This window comes from Tetranychus urticae, chromosome 3 (genome assembly GCF_039701765.1).
Source record: "Tetranychus urticae isolate SD_2017Ah chromosome 3, NJAU_TeUrti_SD_1.0, whole genome shotgun sequence".
Taxonomy (NCBI): Eukaryota; Metazoa; Arthropoda; class Arachnida; order Trombidiformes; family Tetranychidae; genus Tetranychus; species Tetranychus urticae.
In genome coordinates, this window is record NC_142960.1 from 746,001 (window position 1) to 765,211 (window position 19,211).

The window sequence follows — 19,211 nt, forward strand, 5'->3', positions numbered from 1 at the left end:
AGAACAATTACACGGAATTTACTCACCGTAGTGTTAACTATAATCAATTCATTCAATTTAAACATATTATATGCTTAGCATATTCGAAGCCATTTTATTTGAATTGGTGACTAAATGATGAAATGAAACAACTTGATTTCAATAGTTACACATTTAAAAGTTTATTGAGCTCTGGCAGCATTAGCTAAGATACAAGCAATTGCTGCTGCAATTAAGAGTGTTAAACCAATAATAAGAAGGCTGGTTATCATTGTATTAAAAAATAATTTCAAGATCGTCCTAAGCTCACCTTCACAACCCTGAGTAAATTTTACTTGGTCAATTGTACATTTATTTTGTGGTCTATTCATCAAACCAATTGTGATCTGGTTCGAGCAACAAGAAGCAGGAACAGTGTTATCTTCAAATTCAGGCAAATTGGCTGCCCACCATGCTGGACCATTGTATCCACAACATTTGGATGTTTGATGCAAGGTATCAATTGCTGCTGATATTGAATTTTTCTTGGGATCATTAACTCGATATTCAGTGAAAGCAGTCAACAATTGTTTTTCCATAATCTCATCGAGCTTGAGGAAAAGAAAAGGCCAAAAAGATTGTTAAAAGACATTAGATGAGATGCACAAATCAATCCAACTCACCTTTACACTGTAAACCATAAAGATAATTAGTGGACCAATTATCAGGATTGACAAGATGCCAACACAGAAACAATACTTTTGAATTGGATAAAAAATACAATTAGCTGAAAGGGAATAGTTTTATTGACACTTTACAATTGAATTTACCATTTTAAGAAGACATGAATTTTCCTTAACGGCACCAAAACAGCCCAAGAAACTAATAATGAACACAGCAATTCCAGTTAATACAACAACTATTGCCCCAGTATCCGGTGTATCAATTATCTGTTTGAAGTCCGTTGATTTAACCAGAAAATAACCACCAAGGACGCCAATTATGACTCCAAAACACTTGATAGTAAATTGATTGAACAAAGAGTAAAGTTTGATAATGAGACAAAATATTTAATAGCTATTAAACTATAGTTTCAGATTCATGGGTAAGAAAGATTTCAATTATAAATCTTGATTGTTATGACTTGAAATTATTACTTGAATGTGAAACTGTAAAACTACTTGACTTGGCAGAAGTAACAACTTACAACAAAAACAAAGTTGAACGTGAACAAAACACATTGTATAAGTGAATTGGTAAATCCTTTGACCATTTTGATCAATCGTCAATTAAGCCACGAAACACAATCTCCAAGAGCCAAATGGTTAAGATGGACAATAAACAAGAAAGACTTTCACTATTGCGATGATTTAATGATGATAATGACTGGTCAAGTTATGTTTCATTTCAAAAGCACTTATAAATTACACAAGTTAAGTTGAAACAATCAAAGATTCCTGATCTATTGAACAACAGTGAACAAGTACTTCCAACTGGTCTGTTGATTTGTTTTCATACAACATATTGATGTAAAATTATTTCATCTTTTTTTCTTTCCCTGCTTTCGTGTTTACGTTTTTTATTCATCTAATGTCGCGCTTGGCCTAAATAATAGCAATCATCATAATAAGCATATTTTAATTTCTTTTTCTCTTTCTCTCCACCCTCACTTCCTTTCTGTTTGCCACTGTCTATCATTTCGTTACTGTCTGTCACGCTCATCTAGTTTCTCTTAGAATCTCTCTTTCTTGTTCTCCTTTCGCACCACATTCTGTCTAATTTTAAACCACTAAATTGTTCAATTTCATTTGATTCACATCAGCTCATTTTAATACTAACCATTTGTTAATGTATTGATGCACAATTGTGTGGTTGGTTTATCTTTAAGCTTCAAAAAAATGAAGTAAACTTCATCTAATACAGATAGCCAAACGTTTGGTGAAATGAATAAATTTCAATCTAATTTGATAAATTTTCATAAAAATCCTTCATCTTAGATGATCTTTTTTCATGTCCTCAAAAGCAATTAAACTAATTTAACCTTCCAAGTTGACCAGATTATCTTTTCTTTTCAACCTCAAAGATGGCGATATGTGAATTTGCTAAGTGCATGCATTGTGCTTGAATTTGTTTGTCATTTATAATTGATTTTAATTCAATTGTAATACCAAGTACATTGTAAAACACCGTTACATGGCCTCGGGTGAGGATATTGAGCTATTGTGGTTCCTATTATTTTTGCATATCTGACCCAATTATAACAATTTCAACCAGAGTAAGATTCGAGGTAACTTTGGATTACGGCGATAACACAGTTCTGAAAGATGTAAACCTGTAACGGTTTGAGGGCTGCTAGACGTTTCATCAAGAGTACCAGAGAAGTGGACCACATAAGAACCCGTAGTAGATGAGTATTGAGTGATGGTTCCTGATTGAAGATCTGATTCAAGTTACCAGGGTGAAGATGAGCAATGCTCATTAAAAACCAGGAACAGTGAATTGCCATGATGAACACCACCTGTAATTGTACTGTAATTTAAAGAATATAAAAAGATATTAGAATGATTTATTGTTTGAAGAAAGTAAATTTACATTTTCAGCTGAAAGTATCTCAATGCACTCAATGAAATAAAATAATCTAATTTTTACTTTTCACTCCTTTCATGAGACGAGTCAACTTTGTTTACTTATCTGTCCCAATATTTTTCCTAGACCTATTTTTTACCTTGAATTTTGAAGAATCTTCAACTTCGTAAACTGAATTTACAGCTCAATAATGAATTAAATCATTGAGAAAAGGAAAAGTGCTGTGAAAACTCAATAATTTTTATGAATTATGACAATTTCAACAAATCAACGAAATAGCGACTCTGCAATGAAAATACACTTTTCCGAAATCAAACAGCAATTCATTTTTGCATTTAACCTTACCCTGAGAATCATATAAAATGGAAAAATGATAATTGAAGCTCTCAACACCTAATCTTATCAAGATCATTGACTTCCTTCGAAGCAGTAATGAAACTAACTCGAGCGCTGGGGAATCAAACTAAATTCACTGAAATTTTATAATGGAAACAACATCAGACTACAATTTATTTTCTCAAGACAAATCTCTGTCTGTGTCTTGCATTTATTAGGTTTCAGTCTCAGTTCATTGGCAAAATGTATCAGATCAGTTGAAAAATTTTATTATAAAATATGAATTTGCTCATTAAAAAGTTTTCATTGTGATAATTTTCATTAATATAAGATTTTGTTAGTGTTAGCATATTGACTGTATTTTATTGTTATTATTTAATAACTATGTTGAGCTAATCATAAATTCTGTTTAGGGATATTCATTTAATTTTCTAGTTAACTCTCTAATTTGGACAAATTAATAACGATAGATATAAAGACGTGAAAATGAAGTAAAGTATTATAAAATACAAGTGTTACCCCTGTCAATACACCTTCTCTTTTGAAAAAGTTCAAATCAATTGAAAAGGGCAGAGGCATTTACTCTGGTGCAGTTTATTTTAATGCTGTGTTCACTCTTTTATGCAAGTTTTTTGTCGATGACGAAACTGTCATTAAAAGTAATTCAAAGTTGGCTATGCTGAAAAATATTGCAGCTGTACTAACTTGAAAATGTCAAGAATATATGGTGCTGCGACTGGCGACCCTCGTCTGTCCATAAATTATACACCCTCAACTGTGGTGCGAGAAGCCCGCAAATGTGCGAAGATTGGCGAGAAGCTATTGGTAATAACAGCCAGCTTCAATGGTATAAAAAATGATAATGCACACTCTCGTTTGGTCATTATATACCGCGATACCTCATATCGTATGACGGTGTATGATCCTTTGGTACCCCTAGAAGTAAGCCCTGGCAGTATCGAAAAAATCATTGCCAAAAAGTTGAATATCAGATATGCTGATATAGCCAGTGGAACGCAGAAACTTGGTGAAAGAACCTGCGTTATAAACAGCCTTAAAAAGCTATCGAAAATATGGCTGGTAAAGATAAACTTAAAATTGTAAAGAAATATTATTTTTTTATGAAAAAATATATTCAATAAAGTATTTCTATCTTTAGTTGTTGTTTTGTTTATTTCCCCTTTTTCTTTCTCTTCACCAGCTTGGCATGCGCGAGTTACGGCCTTCCCTTAAGTTATCAATATCCCCTACTTACTACTGATCTGAATAGAGAATTTTTCATTGAAAATACCTGCATTTTCTGGTTAATCAGAAAAAGTTACACCAGGAAAATGAGTTTCATAGTAAAATCTGATTTTATTATTGGAATAAAGGCGATCAAAGCTTCAACTTTGACCTCATTTTATCGAAAACTGGCGACTCAAACAAATTTTCAATAGCACTGATAGACTCAGTTTTTATACCCCTAAAAACTCACTAAGTCTCAACTCTTAACGGTGAAATCAAAGTTTTTGGACATTGTCCTTATTGATGAAAACCATTGTCGAGAAAAAATAAAATAAAATTTGGTTCGAAATTTGAGGCAACATATTATTTACCTAACTCTTTACTCGAAAAATGGTTTTACATATCTTTCTAATTTTAACAATAAACCATCAACCTGAACAACCAAAAATTTTTCCTCCAGAGTCAATGGTAAAAGATACGGATTCTGCATTTTTCCCCCTACCCTGTTTAAACGCTTATTTCTCAGGTACCTGAATTCCGATCAAGTTCAGACTATTTTTCGTGGATGTAGTTTAATCATGACTTTCAGTCTGGGAAAAAATTTTCTTTAGAATCCTTTTAGTTTGGCCCCAATCTTTACGCAAAAATTTCATGTTTTGACTTTGTATATAGATATAGATTAAGTATAAGTAATAACGGAAAGTGAAAAGGAAAGATTAGAATCGGTATCCGATATGTTCAGTTTTTAATTAGTTAAGCCCTTTATTTAATGTCTTGAACTTATTCTTCTTCACTTGAAGTTGAGGATGATGTGTCTGTCTCCTCCTGTTCGCCACAAGCCATTTTCATCATTTTGTTTCGGCGTCTTTTGAAAGAGGCGGGTTACAATCGACGTAATTTCGCCATTTCTCCATTTGTCTGTTCAGAGATCCAATCGTGATGAGGGTTGGTTTGACCGAAGGATATGGAGGAAGGACATCCGGGTGGTGGACTCGTAAGTGTCTATCAAGTTGTACCGTCTCTGCAGGTCTGATGTACAGGCACTTAAATATTGGGCATTTAATGGCTTCGGTTGTCATCATGTATCCTTTGCAAGATGCTATTTCGAGCATTTTCCTTTTGAGAGCTTTCTTTTCATCTGAAGACTTGTTTACTGTACCCGAGTCCGAGGCACCTGTCTCACATTTTGGGTTTGGTATAAATTGAGGATTCATGACCGCACTTGATTGGTGATGACGCGAAGGATCAAGGCACATGAGTTCTTTTTCTAACTCTTTAATGAGTTTTTCCTGTATCTTTATCATCTCTTCTAGTTTTTCTGCTCGTTTCATTTTTTTAATGTTCATGTCTTTAAGTTTATCGTGTTCTTTTTCCAGCCGAATCAAATCACCTTCTATCTCGGCCATCTCTTTGTTTCTTTGCTGAAATTTTACTTTTGCTTTCTCATAGTTATCATATAGCTCTAGCAGGAATGTGGCAATCTGGTTATCCACTTGGCCAATAATCACGTTCAATCGCTCTTTATCGTCCATATTTTCCCAGTTATCGATTTTTCTCTTTTTAGTCGTCTTTTCAACTTTTTGGCTCTCAATGTCGACTTGAAATTCTTGCTTTTTCTTCTGTGGATGTATTTCGGAACATCTATCTTTTGGGTCTTCACTCGAAAAGAGGTTTGATTGATTCAAGTCCTCCATACTGGTGTTCAAGAAATTACGGTAAAAGAGCAATGAAAAACGTTCAAATTGCGCTCTCTTCACTTTTTGGGTTTCACTATGTTAAAGCTCGATGTTTGTTTAATCTTGATGTTTAATTGCTGAATTATCAAAAGATTTTTATGATTTAAGAAAGATTTGATAATGTAAAGAAAATCGTCAGTCGTCATTTTGGAACTCCATAAACCATTCTTATACATGTTAGTAATATTCCGTTATATTGGTTTGAGCAATAGCTTCTTTTCATGCTTTGAAATTTTGTCATCTTTTATCACTTTAATCATGCTTACTGAATAATGTTTGATTTCTTGATTCCTCAAAATTCTGTTTACTTCTCAAGCCTCTTTCCCTAACTGAAGAATCGTTCCCTTGATAATGATTTTCATTTCTTCATGAATAATGTGAACAATGTCTAAAAATAACAAAAAGCACAATTCGTTGTGAATCGTTTGTGAATCGACTTCAAATAGCAAGAGAAACCGTAATTGCAAATGTTTTACCCTTCACTGTATCGATTTTGTTTTTAATTTTTAAGAGCCTAAATAATCACATTTTCACTAATTTTATATTAATAAGTAATTAATTGAATGCTTATTACTATTTTTACAATTTCATAGGACCAAAAACACCATTGCGAGCTACCGAGCGAAATTTTGCCTGAGGTCCTTCATTAGGTTTGCCCCATTGTTTTGACTGCCTCGTCTAATATTTTTGAGAAAATTTTCTTCTTTCTTTACTAAGCCGCTCATAGAGATTGGAAAACATGACTAGCATGAAATGTATTTTGACGGCGTTTCATAATTAAACTCCAACTTCTGATCGGTTTAAAATATATGCATTTTGATCTCCAACTCTTTCTGATCAGTTTAAAAAAAGCTCTTTAATTTAAACTATTTAACTAGAGAGAAAACCCAACAAAACAAAATCGGTATTCACTTCTTGCACACACTTGTAAATGTTACTTTGAGCTGACTCTGCGATTTTCTGGATTGTTAATTTACCAAAGAAAATTAAATTAAATTAATTATCAACTAAAAATGTCTCTTATTCAGAATTGTGTTTCTTTCACATCAGTCTTGTTTCTGTGTTTCCATCTCATAACTTTTTCATCACCTTTACAACATGACAGCAAGCTCTTCTCTTTGAATTCTACTCAACCCGTTAAATCAGAGTTAAATATCACGAACTATGTGATAACTAATAGCACAGAGTTCAATGTCAATGATACAACGAACATGTGTTTTTCATTACCTTTACAGAATGACTCCCATAAATACTACAACTCAACAATATTAACGAAGCCAACGGAAGCCATGAAATATTGGGTTGACATTGATAAGATGCCTTATGTTACTTTGCATCCTATGCTATCTAAATCACGTCGTCGTGCTGCACCAGTTAAACTTAATTTTGAATTCCCGTTCTATGGACACCCGATAAAGAACATAAGAATTTTGACCAGAGGGTTTCTTTACCTTGGTTATACTGTTGACAATTGGCTTTCAGTATTCCGCAATATTGCTCCGTTAATGGCTAATTTTGATACACGGTTAAACGAATTATCGAAAATTAAGTACGCCAAGAATTCGACTGTATTTGTTGTCCAGTGGGAGAATGTTGCAATCGCGGAACTTCCTGACGAATTTTTCACCTTCCAAGTTTCTCTATTTTCAAATGGTGACATTGTCTTTGTTTACAAGGACCTTCCAATTTCATTCAACGACTTACAGGATACTCATCATCCTGTTAAAGTTGGACTTTCTGATGTGTATGTAATTAGTGGACCCGGTTTCTGTAAGTTTTTTGGTTTCTTATGTTTTTTAGTTTCCAATAGACTCATTCAGCTAATTTATCTTTTTTCTGACACTCCTTTTCGTTTTTCAACCTTCGTTTTCATGTTTCTTTGTCAACAGTTATTAGAAAGAAGACTATCTATGAGTATCGTATTAAAGAGGACGGAAAGGAAAAAATACGCAACAACACCGCTATTTACTTCACTGCCTTACCAAGTATGTTTTTATTTGTTTTTTAATCTAATATTTCACTTATTTGAACTATTTTTCATGAATTCGCTTTTTCTTTTAATAGCTTGCATTACCCTGAAAGATTGCGAAAGCTGTTCGGTTGGTATTCCAGGTTTAGATTGTGAATGGCGTGAAAGTACTGGACGATGCTTTGACGGATTGGATAGACTAAAAGGAGAATGGCTTGCTAAAAATTGTGATACTGAAGCTAAAAAAAATAGTTGCCTTGCATCCACTAACCGCTCAACTGTAACTCGAAATGCAACATCTACTTTTTCAACATATCCAAGTACAGTAAGGGCTGAGATAATGAGACAAGATTGAGCAATAGATCCTCTTCTTGCTTTGAAATTTTGTCATCTTTTATCACTTTAACCATACTGAATAATGTTTGATTTCTTGATTCCTCAAAATTCTGTTTATTCCTCAAGCCTCTTTCCTCAACTGAAGAGTCGTTCCCTTGCTAATGATTTTCATTTCTTTATGAATAATGTAAATAATGTCTGAAAATAACAAATAAAACACAATTCTCTGTTTATGAATAGACTCCAAACTGCAAGAGAAGCCTTGATTGCAAATTTTTTACGGTGCCCTGTAAACTCGCCACATTTAAGCTTTGAAACAAACAGAGAGTCAAACCCTTTTACAACTTTAAAGAAATCTCGCCTTTAATTGTTTACTAATATTGCAAGTAAATTGTCAATTTTGATTACTACATTCGTGAACAACGATCAAGCTCAAGCTTAAGCTTCGATCTCACCATTTTTCACCCTTCATTTTTATGAAGTTAATTTTTAAGTGTTGTTTCCATAAACTGGTCGCTTAACTGATCTGTAATCACGTGTTTAGCTGTTGAATATCAACTTGATATTATCAAGTCTTATGTACTTGAAATATAAAAGCAATTTGTATCACTTAATATAAAGGAAGGGTTATTGTTTGTTTTTTGATCATATTATTTCGATCAATTACTGTTAGGCATTAATTATGTCTGTTATTCATAATTACGTTCCTTTCACATTGATCTTGTTTCTGTGTTTCCATCTCATAACTTTTTCATCACCATTGCAGTATGGCTTCCATGCATACTACAACTCAACAATTTTGGCGGAGCCATCCGAAGCCATGAAATATTGGGTCGACATTGATAATATGCCAAATGTTACTTTACACCCTATGTTGTCTAAATCACATCTTCGTGCTGAACAAGTTAACCTTACCTTTGAACTCCCGTTCTATGGACACCCGATAAAGAATATAAAAATCGCGACTGGAGGATTTCTTAACCTTGGCAATACTGTTCACAGTTCGCTTGCATCAAGCCAATATATTGCTCCATTAATGGCTAATTTTGATACGCGGTTAAACGAATCATCGAAAATTAAATACGCCAGCAACTCGACTATGTTTGTTGTTCAGTGGGAGAATGTTGTAATCAAGGAGCTTCCTGACGAATTTTTCACCTTCCAAGTTTCTCTATTTTCAAATGGTGACATTGTCTTTGTTTACAAGGACCTTCCAATTTCATTCAACGACTTACCGGATACTCATCATCCTGTTAAAGTTGGACTTTCTGATGCGTATGTAATTGATGAAACCGTTTTCTGTAAGTTTTTTAGTTTCCAATCAACTCATTCTGATAATTTGGCTTGGTTCATTTTTTGCTGTTTCCTCTTTTCCTTGTTTGAACATTCGTTTTCACTTTACTTAATTAACTATCATTATGTTTCTTTGTCAACAGTTATCAAAGAGAGGACTATCTATGAGTATCATCGTGTTGAGCTCAAAAAGGAAAATATACTCAACAACACCGCTATTTATTTCACTGCCTTGCCGAGTATGTTTTTATTTGTTTTTTTTAATCTAATATTTCACTTATTTGAACTACTTATTTGTATTTTTCATGAATTCGCTTTTCTTTTTAATAGCTTGCATTACCCTGAAAGATTGCGAATCCTGTTCGGTTGGTGTTCCAGGTTTAGATTGTAGATGGTGTGAAAGTACTGGACGATGCTCTGACGGATTGGATAGACAAAGACAAGATTGGCTAGCTAAAAGTTGTGATACTGAAGCTAAAAAAAATAACTGCCTTGCATCCACTGGTAGCTCAGCTGTAATTCAAAGATTATCAAAGATGGACCCTGTAAAATTAGGTGGATCTGGAAATTATACAGTCTTTTTGAACTCAACTGACTCTCTACAATTACCACGCTTTGTCTCAAAAAGAGGTTAAACTACATCAGAATTTTTCTCTCATCTTAACTCAATTCGGGCTCTAATAGTTCTGATAATTTATTTCTGTTTCTTGATATTTTCTCACAAACATTCTAGTTCATTTGTACTACAACTCAACAGTATACACTGAGCCAACTGAAGCCGTGAAATATTGGGTCAACATTGATAAGATGCCCAATGTTACTGCACAACTTATGCTGTCTAAATCACATCTAAATGCTGAACCAGTTAGTCTTGCTTTTAAATTCCCGTTCTATGGACACCAAATAAATAATGTAGCCATTTCGACCAGAGGATTTCTTCACCTTGGTAATACTGTTCACGGTTGGCACGCAACATCCCAATATATTGCTCCGTTAATGGCTCATTTTGATACGCAGTTAAACGAATCATCGGAAATTAAGTGCGCCGTCAACTCGACTATGTTTGTTGCTCAGTGGGAGAATTTTACATGCGAGGAACTTCCTCAAAAATTTTTCACCTTCCAAGTTTCTCTATTTCCAAATGGTGACATTGTCTTTGTTTACAAGAACCTTCCAGTTGCCTTTAAAGACATACCGAAGAGCGTTAAAGTTGGACTTTCAGATGCGTATATATTTAATAAAACTCTCAGTAAGTTTTTCTTTCCAATGAACTCATCCTTAAGCAACCATAATCCTGTTAATCCTGTCCCTTACAATTGGTGAACTAATTCTTTTTTATACAAACTTTCACCCAATTTAAATTGTTATTTTCCCTTCAATACAGATGAAATTCAAAGAACGACTATTAATGAATACAGTCGGATCGATTTAACGAACCTAAATATTTCAAGCCACACAAGTATCTATTTCTCTGCCACACCAAGTATGTCTAATTTATAATTGCAAAATCTTCGAGATTTAACAACTAAATTGATTTTCTTTAAAAGCCTGTAATACGTTGGTAAATCGTGAAAGCTGTTCAATTGGTATTAAGGGTTTCAGTTGTAAATGGTGTTCCGCTGTTGGACGTTGCTCTGACGGTTACGACAGAATGAGACAGCAATGGCTCCAGAACGATTGCCCGACCTAAGCAGAGATAAAAATCCAACTACTGGAACTACTGAAGGTATGATTGTGAACCATGTATCTGAATCAACAAAAAGTGAAAGATAATTAAAAATATTTTATAATGTACAAGAAACCATATTTTCATTAAAAGAGCTCTTCTTTCATTTGAATTCAAAAACGCCATCTTTTATAATCTTATGCAGTTGTCTTAGGATTTTCTCTTTCTTTTAAAAGTCAAGATTTAAATTTTGAAATAAAGAGTGGTTAAGCGCGATTAGAGTAAATCAAGAGATGGCGTTTTTATTGAGCTTGAAGTGTGTTAATTTTAATTTTTAGTTGTTTCATTTCATTACGTTCGTTCTTGGGTGTATTTCAAAGCATCTATCTTTTGTGCCTTCACTCGAAAAGAGGTTTGATTGGTTCAAGTCCTCCATACTGGTGTTCAAGAAATTACGAATTTCAAGAATTACCTGAGAGGCCTAACAGAAATTAGACTGATTTGAAAACGCTCATTTACACTATTCATCGAGCAGCATAACTCATGATTTTCAATTTCCTTAATCGAGAAAATTCAACTTAAAATGTTGCTTTAAGCTGATTCCGCGAGTTCTTGTATTGATACTTGGACTGATATTTTACGAAATAAAATTGAATTAAGTTTATTAATAATTAAAAAAATCTAAATGAAATTTCATCCCTTTTCAATAGGGACCATTGAAAAATTTAGTTTGAATTACTGGCCCGTTCAAAGATTAAGATACCTTAATCTTTGGGCAGGTCTCTATAATATGATTGGCAAAACTCTTGAAACTATCAAGTTATAACATATGACCAGAACTTGAATTTCATTTTGTATCACTTTTATATAAAGGAAGGATTTTTGTTTTAGATTATATTTTTATTTCTATTCTTTACTGTTAGACAATAATTATGTCCGTTATTTATAATTACGTGATTCTGTGGTTCCATCTCATAATTTTTTCATCACAAGATGACACTCATAAATATTACAACTCAAAAATATTAACGAAGCCAACTGAAGCCATGAAATATTGGGTTGACATTGATAAGATGCCCAATGTTACTTTACATCCTATGCTGCCTAAATCAGATGATCCTCCTGCGCCAGTTAATCTTGATGGCGAATTCCCGGTCTATGGTTTTCCTTTTCCCATAAAGAATGTAACCATTTCGACCGAAGGATTTCTTCTCCTTGCTAATATTGTTGACAGTTGGCCTGTAGGATGGTCATATATTGCTCCATTAATGGCTGCTTTTGATCCACGATTTAACACAACGAAAGTTAAGTACGCCAAGAACTCGACTATGTTTGTTGTCCAGTGGGAGAATCTTGCAATCACGAAACATCCTCAAAAATTTTTCACAACCCAAGTTTCTATATTTCCAACTGGTGACATTGTCTTTGTTTACAAAAACATCCCAATTTCATTCAACGACTTTCTGGGTACCAATGATTTTAGAATTGGACTTTCTTATTCGTTTGAAATTGAAAGAAACGTTGTCTGTAAGTTTTTTGGTTTCTTATGTTTTTAGTTTCCAATGAACTTCCAATTCGCTAATTTGTCTTGTTCATTTTTTCTGTTTCCCCTTTTTGTGTGGACATTCGTTTTCATTTTACTTCATTAACTATCATTATGTTTCTTTGTAAACAGTTGACAAAGATAATACTATCCATTACAATCGTTTTGAAGAGGACGGAAAGGGAAATATACGCAACAACACCGCTATTTACTTCACTGCCTTACCGAGTATGTTTATATTTGTTTTTTTAATCATATATTTTACTTATTTGAGCTATTTTTCATGAATTTGCCTTTTCTTTCTAATAGCTTGCTATACGCTGAAAGATTGCAAAAGCTGTTGGGTCGGTTTTTCAGGTTTAGATTGTAGATGGTGTGAAAGTACTGGACGATGCTTTGACGGATTGCATAGACCAAAAGGAGATTGGCTAGCTAAAAATTGTGATACCGAAGCTGAAAAAAATAGTTGCCTTGCATCCACTAATAGCTCAACTGTAACTCGAAATGCAACATCTACTCTTTCAATATATCCAGGTAATTTGAATTGGGTGGTTCAATTGGGCATCTGGATCAAAGAAATGATCTTGGCATTGTGATTGTGAACCATGTATCTGGATCAACCTAAAAAGTGCAAGTTGTTTTAAAATTTTTTATAAAGTATAGGAAACCAGATTTCCATTAAAAGAGCTTCTTTTAAACAATATTAAATAGTCTCATTATCTTATTTACGCGTGTTTACAATAATTTGTATCTAAAGGTTTCATTATCAAGGATCTAAAGGTGATCATAATCTCATTGTCAAACCTAAACATAATTTTTAGCTTTACAACAACTTTGCTGTTGGCGTCTATCAAGTGTCGTTTATTAAGTTTCAGTTTCAATGCATTAAAAAATGTATCAGATCAGTTGAAAAAATTTATTATAAAAAATGAATTTGCTCGTTACAAAGTTTTCATTGGGATAATTTTTGATTAGAATAAGATTTCGTTAGTCTTAGCATATTGGCTGTTTTTTATTATGATTATTGGATAACTATGTTGAGTTGACCATAAATTCTGTTAAGGGATATTCATTTAATTTTATAGTTAACTCTCTAATTTGGAAAAATTAATAACGATAGATATAAAGACGTGGAAATGAAGTAAAGTAAAATATTAAGTATTAGTATTAACGGAAAGTGAAAAGGAAAGATTTGAATGGGTATCCGATATGGTCAGCTATTCATCGGTTAAGCCCTTTATTTAATATCTTGAACTTATTCTCCTTCACTTGATGTTGAGGATGATGTGTCTGTCTCCTCATGTTCGCCACAGGCCACTTTCATTATTTTGTTTCGGCGTCTTTTTGAAAGAGGCGGGTTACAATCGACGTAATTTCGCCATTTCTCCATTTGTCTGTTCAGAGCTCCAATCGTGATCAGAGTTGGTTTGACCGAAGGATATGGAGGAAGGACATCCGGATGGTGGACTCGTAAGTGTCTATCAAGTTGTACTGTCTCTGCAGGTCTGATGTACAGGCACTTAAATATTGGGCATTTAATGGCTTCGGTTGTCATCATGTGTCCTTTAAAAGATGCTATTTCGAGCATTTTCCTTTTGAGAGCTTCCTTTTCATCTGAGGACTTGTTTACTGTGCCCGAGTCCGAGACACCCGTATCACATTGTGGGTTTGGTATAAATTGAGGATTCATGACTCCACTTGATTGGTACTGATGCGAAGGAGCAAGGCGCATACGTTCTTTTTCTAACTCTTCAATGAGTTTCTCCTGTGTCTTTATTTTCTTTTCTAGTTTTTCTGCTCGTTTCATTTCTGTAATGTTCAAATCTATAAGTTTTGTCGATTCTTTTTTCAGCCGAATCAAATCACCTCCTATCTCGGCTATCTTTTTGTTTCTTTGCTGAAATTTTACTTTTGATTCCTCATGGTTAGCATGTAGTTCTAGCAGGGATGCGGCAAACTGGTTAGCAATCTGGTCCAGTCGCTTTTCATAATCCATATTTTCCCAGTTATCGATTTTTCTCTTTTTAGTCGTCTTTCCAACTTTTTGGCTCTCAACGTCGACTTGAAATTCTTGCTTTTTCTTCTGTGGATGTATTTCAAAACATCTATCTTTTGGGTCTTCACTCGAAGCGAGGTTTGATTGGTTAAAGTCCGCCATATTGGAGTTCAAGAAATTACGGTAAAAGAGCAATGAAAAACGTTCAAATTGCTTTCTCTTCACTTTTTGGGTTTCACTATGTTAAAGCTTGATGTTTGTTTGATATTGATGGTCAATTGATGATTTATAAATAGATTTTGATGATTAAAATAAGATTTGATAATCTAAAGATTAAAAGGATTTCTAATAAAAAGCTTATGAACTTTACGCAACATTAAGAGTGTCGTAAAAATGGCGCATATTCTGTTCTTTTGTCTCTTCTTCGGCAAAGGCACAGTGCTGACCTCTATGCCAATGGGTGTTCGGTGAGTTGACGGCATTTAGCGCGACGTCACGTCACGTCAGACGTCGTTTTTAAACTTCATAAACTATTGTTATGCATGTTAGTGATATTCCGTTATATTGGTTTGAGCAATAGATCCTTTTCTTGCTTTGAAATTTTGTCATATTTCATCACTTTGATCATACTTGCTGAATAATGTTTGATTTCTTGATTCCTCAGAATTTCGCTTATTTTTCAACTATCGTTCGCTAACTGAAGAGTCGTCCCCTTGCTAATATTTTCATTTCTTCATGAATAATGTAATATCGTATGAAAATAACACATAAAACACAATTCTCTGTTTGTGAATAGACTTCAAAAAGCAAGAGAAGTCGTAATTGCCAATTTTTTACCCTTCATTTTTTGTCGTTACATATGCATATTCATATCTTAACACTTAAGTGTCGTTTTATTAAACACTTGGTCGCTTAACTGATCTGTAATTACATATTCAGCAGTTAATTATCAAGTCTTGAAGTTATGACTTTAAACAGTACTTTAAATATGAAAGCAATTTGTATCACTTTAATATAAAGGAAGCATTATTGTTTGTTTTTTGATCATATTATTTCGATCAATTACTGTTAGACATTAATTATGTCTGTTATTCATAACTATGTTTCTTTCCCATTTATCTTGTTTCTGTGTTTCCATCCAACTTTTTCATCAACTTTACATTTTCCCGATACATACTACGACTCGACAATATACACTGAGCCGACTGAAGCCTTGAAATATTGGGTTGACATTGATGAGATGTCCAATGTAACTTTACAACCAATACTGTCTAAATCACAGCGTCCTCCTGCACCAGTTAATCTCACTTTTGAATTCCCGTACCATGGACACCCAATAAATAATGTAACCATTGCGACTGAAGGCTTTCTCCACCTTGGTAATCCCATAAAGAATGTAATTGCACCTTATATCAGTAATCCTATTCCTAGTTGGCTTGCAGATATCCAAAACGTTGCTCCATTATTGACTGATTTGTACGAATCATCGTGGTTATACGAATCATCGAAAATTAAGTACGCCGGCAACTCGACTATGTTTGTTGTTCAGTGGGAGAATTTTACATGCGAGGAACTTCCTCAAAAATTTTTCACCTTCCAAGTTTCTCTATTTCCAAATGGTGACATTGTCTTTGTTTACAAGGATTTTCCAGTTTCCTTCCCGTTTACCATTAGAGCTGAACTTTCAGATGGTTATATATTTAATAAAACACTGAGTAAGTTTCTCTTTCCAATGAACTCATCCTTTTAGTTAACAATTATAATCCTGTTCCTTACAATTGATGGTCTAATTCAATGCGAAATTTCACCCAATTTAAATCGTTATTATATTTTCCCATCAATACAGATGGAGTCCAAAGAACGACTATAAATGAATACAGTCGGATCAAGATTTTTCTAAATGCTTGTCTATTTATAGAAGATGCCAGAAACGCAAGTATCTATTTCTCTGCCAAGCGAAGTATGTTTAATTTATTAATTGCAAATTCTTCGAGATTTAACAACTAAATTAATTTTCTTTAAAAGCCTGTAATACGCTGGGCAATCGTGAAAGCTGTTCAATTGGTATTAAGGGTTTAAGTTGTAAATGGTGTTCCGCTGTTGGACGTTGCTCTGACGGTTACAACAGAATGAGACAGCAATGGCTCCAGAACGATTGCCCTACTGGATGTTTTATTGCGGACGCTGATTCAACAGAAAAAGTGCATGGTGACAGGTGTGTCTTTTTCTCGAATGTCTTGAGCATTAAAAACCAGAATTAGCTTTATTGGGTTTAGATAAAAAACACAATAACAAATAGAAATTATTTTAGATGAGAATAACTTCAACACCTTCTTTAGAAATAAAAATAAATAAATGTAAACAATTGAAAGATTTTTCTTAAATCACAAAACTCATGTTTTGTTGATTTCTTGACCATCTCTGCTTGTCTATTCTGCTGACCTCATCATGTATTAATACTACAGTAAGCTACCAGATAATGAGAATCCATTTTTCAATGACCCCTCAATGGAAGAGTTAAATCAAATTTAAATTTCATTTAAATTAATTTGATCATTCATTAACTAAATCTAATTTTCTTTCGCCAAACATCAATGAAGAAACTCGAGAAATCATTCCCATAAGCAATTTAGCTTTAATCTGATTAGTTAAAGATTGTTGATAACCAAGAAAATAAGTTGCCCGGCGAATAGTGTAAATAAGCTGATCAGTTTAAAAAAAGCTCTTTAATTTAAACTATTTAACCCGGGAGAAAACCCAACAAAACAAAATCGTTATGCACTTCTTGCACACACTTGAAATGTTACTTTGAGCTGACTCTTCGATTTTCTGGATTGTTAATTCACGAAAGAAAATTAAATTAAATTAATTATCAACTAAAAATGTCTGTTATCTATAATTATGTTTCTTTCACATCAGTTTTGTTTCTGTGTTTCCATCTCAGAGCTTTTTCATCACCTTTACAACATGACAGCAAGCTCATCTCTTTGAATTCTACGCAACCTGTTACATCAGAGTTAAATATTACGAACTATGGGATAACTAATAGCACAGAGTTCAATGCCAACGATACATCAGAAGAAGATGATCTAATAAATATTTTAGACGCACCCTTGCCTACAAATTTTTCAGACAGGGTGAGTCTTAATGTCTAAGCTGTTCTAACATTTAAGTGTAACCATTATAAATTTTCATCATTATTCATTGTTTCATAATTTTTTCATCACTTTTACAGAATCGCTACTATACATACTACAATTCAAAAATATTAACGAAGCCAACGGAAGCCATGAAATATTGGGTTGACATTGATAAGATGCCCAATGTTGCTTTACAACCAATGCTATCTGAATCCCATCGTCCTGCTGAATCAGTTAACCTTACTTTCGAATTCCCGTTCTATGGACATCCGATAAAGAACATAAGAATTTCGACCGGAGGATTTCTTTTCCTTGGTAATACTGTTCGCAGTTGGCTTGCATCAAGCCAATATATTGCTCCGTTCATGGCTAATTTTGATACGCGGTTAAACGAAACATCGAAAATTAAGTACGCCAAGAATTCGACTGTATTTGTTGTCCAGTGGGAGAATGTTGCAACCAAGGAACTTCCTCAAATATTTTTTATTTTCCAAGTTTCTCTATTTCCAAATGGTGACATTGTCTTTGTTTACAAGGACCTTCCAATTTCATTCAACGACTTACCGAGTACTCATCATCCTGTTAAAGTTGGACTTTCTGATGCATATCTAATTGATAGATTTGCTTTCTGTAAGTTTTTTGGTTTCTTATATTTTTTAGTTTCCAATAGACTCATTCAGCTAATTTATCTTTTTTCTGTTACTCCTTTTCGTTTTTCAACATTTGTTTTCATGTTTCTTTGTCAACAGTTATCAGACAAGACACTATCTTTGATTATAATCGTGTTGCGCTCAAAAAGGAAAAAATACTCAACAACACCGCAATTTACTTCACTGCCTTACCAAGTATGTTTTTATTTGTTTTTTAATCTAATATTTCACTTATTTGAACTATTTTTCATGAATTCGCTTTTTCTTTTTATAGCTTGCATTACCCTGAAAGATTTCGAATCCTGTTCGGTTGGTGTTCCAGGTTTAGATTGTAGATGGTGTGAAGGTACTGGACGATGCTTTGACGGATTGGATAGACAAAGACAAGATTGGCTAGCTAAAAATTGTTATACCGAAGCTAAAAAAAATAATTGCCTTGTATCTACTAATAGCTCAACTGTAATTCGAAATGCAACATCTACTTTTTCACCATATCCAGGTAATTTGAATCGGATGGTTCAATTGGGCATATGATCAAAGAAATGATCTTGGGATTGTGAGCCATTTATATGGATCAAAATAAAAAGTGCAAGATATCTTAAAATTTTTTATAAAGTAATAGTTTCATATGACATTAAAAGAGCTTCTAAATTTTAAATATCAAAAAGTCTCATTATCTGATTACGTGTGTTTACAGTCATCTGTATTTAATTAAAATTGGGTCTATTATCGAGTTGGATCTGGAAAAGGTAAAGAAGATCATAATCTTACATGT

At 33.5% G+C, this 19,211-nt stretch overlaps 4 protein-coding genes across 4 annotated transcripts; 3 read left to right on the forward strand and 1 right to left on the reverse strand.

The window, feature by feature from the left end:
• Nucleotides 1–136: 136 nt before the first annotated feature.
• Nucleotides 137–1,564, reverse strand: LOC107369167 (leukocyte surface antigen CD53-like). The gene is made up of 4 exons (XM_015937094.3): nt 1,166–1,564; nt 789–974; nt 642–716; nt 137–569 (listed from the first exon to the last, which is right to left on the reverse strand). The coding sequence occupies exons 1-4, from the start codon at nt 1,229–1,231 to the stop codon at nt 162–164; spliced, it is 735 nt and encodes a 244-aa protein (XP_015792580.1). The 5' UTR covers nt 1,232–1,564; the 3' UTR covers nt 137–161.
• Nucleotides 1,565–5,525: 3,961 nt separating this feature from the next.
• Nucleotides 5,526–8,381, forward strand: LOC149093123 (plexin domain-containing protein 2-like). Its single transcript, XM_089268795.1, has 3 exons — nt 5,526–7,613; nt 7,733–7,828; nt 7,908–8,381. The coding sequence occupies exons 1-3, from the start codon at nt 6,857–6,859 to the stop codon at nt 8,165–8,167; spliced, it is 1,113 nt and encodes a 370-aa protein (XP_089124921.1). The 5' UTR covers nt 5,526–6,856; the 3' UTR covers nt 8,168–8,381.
• A 234-nt stretch (nt 8,382–8,615) lies between these two features.
• LOC107369031 (uncharacterized) lies at nt 8,616–19,094 on the forward strand. Its single transcript, XM_089268794.1, has 10 exons — nt 8,616–9,449; nt 9,585–9,680; nt 9,772–10,071; nt 10,175–10,690; nt 10,826–10,924; nt 16,672–16,861; nt 17,591–17,783; nt 17,882–18,416; nt 18,536–18,631; nt 18,711–19,094. The coding sequence occupies exons 1-10, from the start codon at nt 8,831–8,833 to the stop codon at nt 18,968–18,970; spliced, it is 2,904 nt and encodes a 967-aa protein (XP_089124920.1). The 5' UTR covers nt 8,616–8,830; the 3' UTR covers nt 18,971–19,094.
• On the forward strand, nt 11,129–13,353 carry LOC107369164 (plexin domain-containing protein 2-like). Its single transcript, XM_015937090.3, has 3 exons — nt 11,129–12,634; nt 12,783–12,878; nt 12,960–13,353. Exons 1-3 carry the CDS (start codon nt 12,040–12,042, stop codon nt 13,244–13,246), a joined length of 978 nt encoding a protein of 325 aa, XP_015792576.2. The 5' UTR covers nt 11,129–12,039; the 3' UTR covers nt 13,247–13,353.
• Nucleotides 19,095–19,211: the final 117 nt, after the last annotated feature.